Genomic DNA, 4,801 nt, shown 5'->3' with positions numbered 1-4,801 from the left:
GCCCTGTGTGCCCCCCAAACCTCTGAACAACCACAGTCCGCTGCGAACTGTGCTCCTGAAGAGTCAAAGCGCTCTGAGCAGTTAAGTTTTCAGAGCTGAGGAGCTAAGCCAAGTCCATCAAAGGCTGAGAAAGAAAGGCTCTGCACAGTGTCACATGATATAAATAGCCTGGGACAAAGATAGCATGACCCACACATGCCCTGTTTGCACAGCAGAATCGAACAAGGCCAGCAATGTATAGCATGCATGTGGGAGAGGATCCTGTGGGACTCCTGCTGTGTAGCACTGCACCAGCTGTGATGAAAATAAATGGCAAAACCAGGTGAATGATCTTTCTTGGGTTGTAGTGAGCTGTTTTTTATGCCTACTTTATCGGAGATGTTCTCGAGTATTGTGCCGAGGCTGCAGCATCCCCTACACACAGACACACAGTGCAGGGTCAAAGCTGGGTTACTCACAGTCTCTTCACAAGTCAGGCCACTTCAATCAGGCAATTCAAATAAGGAGGGATCCTGGCAGGGTGGCAATCAGCAGAGAGCAAGCGGCAGCCGTATGGAGCCCACCGGGCTGCCACAGCTCCGAGCTGTTGGCAAACGCCTGGCTGAGAGACCCAGGGAGAAGCAGGGATCATGGTCCACGTGCTGGATGAGTAGACAGCAACTTCCAAAGACCTTTACTTTGCGAAGAGCTGGGAACATAAGAAGTGCCCCATATCCTAAATAAACTGAACTCCATCCAGTAACGTGACCCTGGCAGTGGCCAGCAGGAGTTGCTTTAGCTGTAAGGACAAGGAGACAGCATGTTCCTTCCATAGGTGGACTATTTTATCTACCCTTGGACTGCATGTGACTGGTGTGTAACCTTGCAGCAGGATGTGGAGAAGCCTGGGCACACTGCAGACCCTGCTGCTCTACCACCGCGGGATGAACCTCAGCTTCTCCCTGGTAACGGGCGATAGGACAAGGGGAAATGGTCTGAAGTTGCGACAGGGCAGGTTTAGGTTAGACATTAGGAAAAATTTCTTCACAGAAAGGGTTGTCAGGCTCTGGAATGGGCTGCCCAGGGAGGTGGTCAAGACCCCATCCCTGGAGGTATTTAAAGGAAGGATAGATGAGGTGCTTAGGGACATGGTTTAGTGGTGGGACGGCAGGGTTAACAGTTGGACTTGATGATCTTAAAGGTCTTTTCCAACCTAGATGATTCTATGATTACTCCTCCCAAATCTTTGTGCCTGCCCAAGAGTCAAGTCATCCCCCAATAGCCCTAATTGCCAATACCTATCCCCTGCTGTGGCCCAGGCTGCTGCCACAGCAGGGCTAGAAAACATGCACAGGATCATAGGAAAATTCAAGTTGGAAGGAACCTCAGGAGGTCTCTGGTCCAATCTCCTCCTCAGCTTTACTGGCCAGGTAGGACAGTCTTACAGATGAGCTGCTTTCAGGGACATCCAGCCCCATTTGGTGGTTGTTGAAAGTTTCCAGTCACTAAGCATGTTTCTCCCATGTTATTTCCATCTGGAGTCACAGCAGGTCACTGCTCCCTGGGCTGGAGAGGCTGAGCTTGTCCCATAGCCACAGAAGCAAGAGCTCAGAAGAGGTGCACAATATTTGTGCAGGTGCCTGAGCCAGGCTGGATCATTCCATGGGATTCAAAAGGGCAGCATGTCTGCTGTTTTTCAGAGGTGCTTAAGCCATGCTTTATCCAAAACAGTCTGAAAACAGCTCAAGGTCACAAGAAAGTAATTTACTAAACAGAAACCCTATTGTGATCTGTGCTGCCCCTGGAACCCTTTGATGCACTTCAGCTGGGTTTGCAGCCTCCTTGGGAACATGAAAACTTCTTCAGCTCTAACAAACATAAGCCATGAAATAAGGTCAGCACCAAAAATGTCCCAGTTCTCACAGGAAAGCTGTCTCACTGCTGGAAGCTGTCCCATGTCAGGGTAGGGACCATGGCCCTGAAACCCTGCCCGGGTACCTTGCACATGTCTATGTGCAAGCTCCCAGCAAGGAACAGCATGCCAGAAAACACCCCTGTCTGCCAGTGAAAAGTTGCATTATCCCTCTTAGAAAAGCCCTGAGCTGGACACAGATGACAGGATGGAAAGTCCTGCTCTCAGACACCCTGAGGCCAGCAAAGTGCGTTAATACACGCAAAGACATTTCCACTCCCAGCTGGAGCTCCCCAGCCTGCATCCTCCCGGGCTGAGCCTGTTGCCAGGGCGCCCATGGGAGGGAGACGCTGCATGGCCGGGCAGCACACGATGCTGCCACCCAGACCAAGGGCACCATACAAACCATGGCTTTGCATGGGAGCGGGGGCAGAAGACTGAGGAGAATGGCCAGTTCAAAACTGTGTTTTTAACTCTCCACATTCCCTTGCAAAAGAACTTTATCCTTAAGTGGCTCGGCTCCAACTGTGCCAACAAAAGCAAAAGGAGTCCAAGTAGCAAACACAATTGTTGCTGCCCCACCATTAACATGAAGTCTCAGAGGAGTTTTGATGAATCCCTCCGGGATGGACATCTCATTTACAGCCCCAGCACAGGCCTCCCATCTCCAGTTGGGTGCTCTGAAGTCATCAAGGAAAGAGGAGGAGAAAGGCAAGCTGTCGTGGAGGGGTTGGTTATATCCTACTCTCCCAAGAATGATCCTTCCCAAGCAGGGTCTCCCAGCACCCCAGGAGGCCAACACCTCGAGCAACAGGCACCTCTGGGGCTGGATGCCTCTGAGATGCCAAACCTCGTCCCACTTGCACGTTCTGGGTGACAAGCAATAAGGGTAAAACTCATCGCGGTCCTTCCCAGGAAATGAGCATCTGCACCAGGGCCACAGGATGTTCCTGGTGAAGGAAACTGCCAAATTTCAGCAGATGTCAAAATGAGATCTGACATGCAGGCTTGGGCTGGGCATCTCAGCCCTCTGGCAGGTTTACCTGGCCTTCCTGGCAGCGGCCACCCCAAGCCTCTTGTCTTGATACTTGATACTCCACTAAATCTGACAAGATGTCAGAAAAGAAATGAGACCAGTGGCTACATTTTGTTGTTCAAAATGAAGCTGGGTTTGAGCAGTACATGCTCTAAAAATGTCTAGCATTAAATCACACTTTTATCGTTGTACTTTTTTTATATATAGCTAACCTACTTTCTCCCAGATCAAAGCCTGCTACATAGCACGCCTGCACTGAAATTACCATCACAGCTGCAAATACACAACCTAAGATAATGCGAAGGTCATTCACTCAGCCCTTCTTCACTGTGAAAAGCCATGCCTCTACCCCTCTCATCTCACAGATCACGCCCTCAGCCCTCCAAAGCCACGACCCCAACAGCCTGCCAAGACCCCCAGGCACCAGACCCATGAGGTTTTGCTGTCCGGGCAAGACTCTCCAGCATGTATCGGCACACGACATATTCCACTTTGTCTCTTCCTGTCAGAGATTTGCCCTGTCCCACTGCAATCAGACTGGAGGAGACAGCAGGGCAATGACCTCAGCCGACCAAATTGCAGCACTGCCTCTCCAGTAGCTCTGTGAACCTGCTCACATGACATTTTCCATTTAATAAAGAAGAATGCACTTTTAACAAGCAGCCCCCATCGAAAGACTCTCAGCCCTGCCATTGAGACCTGCCCGTTAGCTGAACAAGAAGAAAACACAGCGATCTGCTTTCATCAACAAGCACTACTTTATGTATTTACCTCCAATGGCCCCGGCAATGAAATCCATCCAGACTGAGTCTGCTGCCTTAATTACCCTGTTTAAGCGTTAGGGAGGCAGAAGGAGGGAGGATACCGGTTCGGTCTTTCCAGAGCCCCGCAGGTCCTTCGGAGACAGTCTGATTTGTAATATGAATCACCTTCCTACTGTCTTCTCTTGCCTCTGGGGACTGTGAGCCTTGTGGATACTTGATGAATTTGTACGCTGGAGGCAGAGACGGGAAGCCTGGAGCTGTTCCAGGAACACAGTGAATAAGTAATCCCGTGAAGCCGTGCAACGCTGCGCCAGAGCCGCTGTTCCCCGTGCCTTTCTGCTTGGAAAATCACACAGGGTGGTGCCTTGCAGGGTAATGCTGGCTGTGAAGGGGCCATTCCCCGCTGTATTTATTAACCCCAGAAGACAGCCTTGCACACTTGTTTGCCAGAGGACACTCTTGCCCTGCGCTATGGAGAAGTGGCACAGGTGGCCGTGTATGAGACAACTTTCCCCCCCATCCCAGCCCACCCTTCCTCCTTCTGACAGAGCAGACCCCCTTCCTACCAAGGAAAATTCCTTGCACCCTTTGCAAGGAATTTTCCTTGGCTTTTTTAAGCCAAAAGGCTGACCCTAAAGCTCTACCCAGATCCCCATGGATTTTTACCTGCTCATTGTGCATACACGTGGTGAAGCCCAGAAATGAATCCAACCACATACAGTGTTTGCTTCCCTTTCAGACTGCAGGGTAATTTTCCCAGCCCCTGGAGGAACTCTGCTTCTTCACTTCTTGCTCAGTCTCCCAATCCCCTTTCCAATGCCAGCTCCTTGCTGAGTTCAGCGGTGGAGCAGGAATCACTGTTGCTGCTGCCCATACTCCAGTGTTTTGCCCTGCAGGGGGAGATGGGAGATGGATTTTGCCAGGAGGCTGGTCCAGCACCTAATTTTTTCTTCCTAATTTACACGCAGCACAGGGTGGTGAGCTCAGCAGGGGAAAGACAAAAGCACAGAGTGAGACCTGTTGGTCAAAGGGAACCAAGAGCTCAAGCAAATGCCATTTTGCCTCTTTTTGCGCAACAGCCCCATACCAGAGGGCTGCCACATCTACACA

General features: G+C 50.9%; 1 protein-coding gene across 1 annotated transcript in view; it reads right to left on the bottom strand.

Moving 5' to 3' along the window:
- Positions 1-3,726, bottom strand: part of SLC25A47 (solute carrier family 25 member 47) — a 9,748-nt gene extending 6,022 nt beyond the window's left edge. The window contains exon 1 of the mRNA XM_009636854.2: positions 3,699-3,726. Coding sequence (XP_009635149.1) covers positions 3,699-3,726 — 28 coding nt within the window. The remainder of the gene's footprint in view (positions 1-3,698) is intronic.
- Positions 3,727-4,801: the final 1,075 nt, after the last annotated feature.

Source organism: Egretta garzetta, unplaced genomic scaffold (assembly GCF_000687185.1).
Source record: "Egretta garzetta isolate BGI_Z169 unplaced genomic scaffold, ASM68718v1 scaffold374, whole genome shotgun sequence".
NCBI lineage: Eukaryota > Metazoa > Chordata > Aves > Pelecaniformes > Ardeidae > Egretta > Egretta garzetta.
Note: the sequence above shows the minus strand (reverse complement) of the source record. Positions and strands in the feature narration are given on the sequence as shown.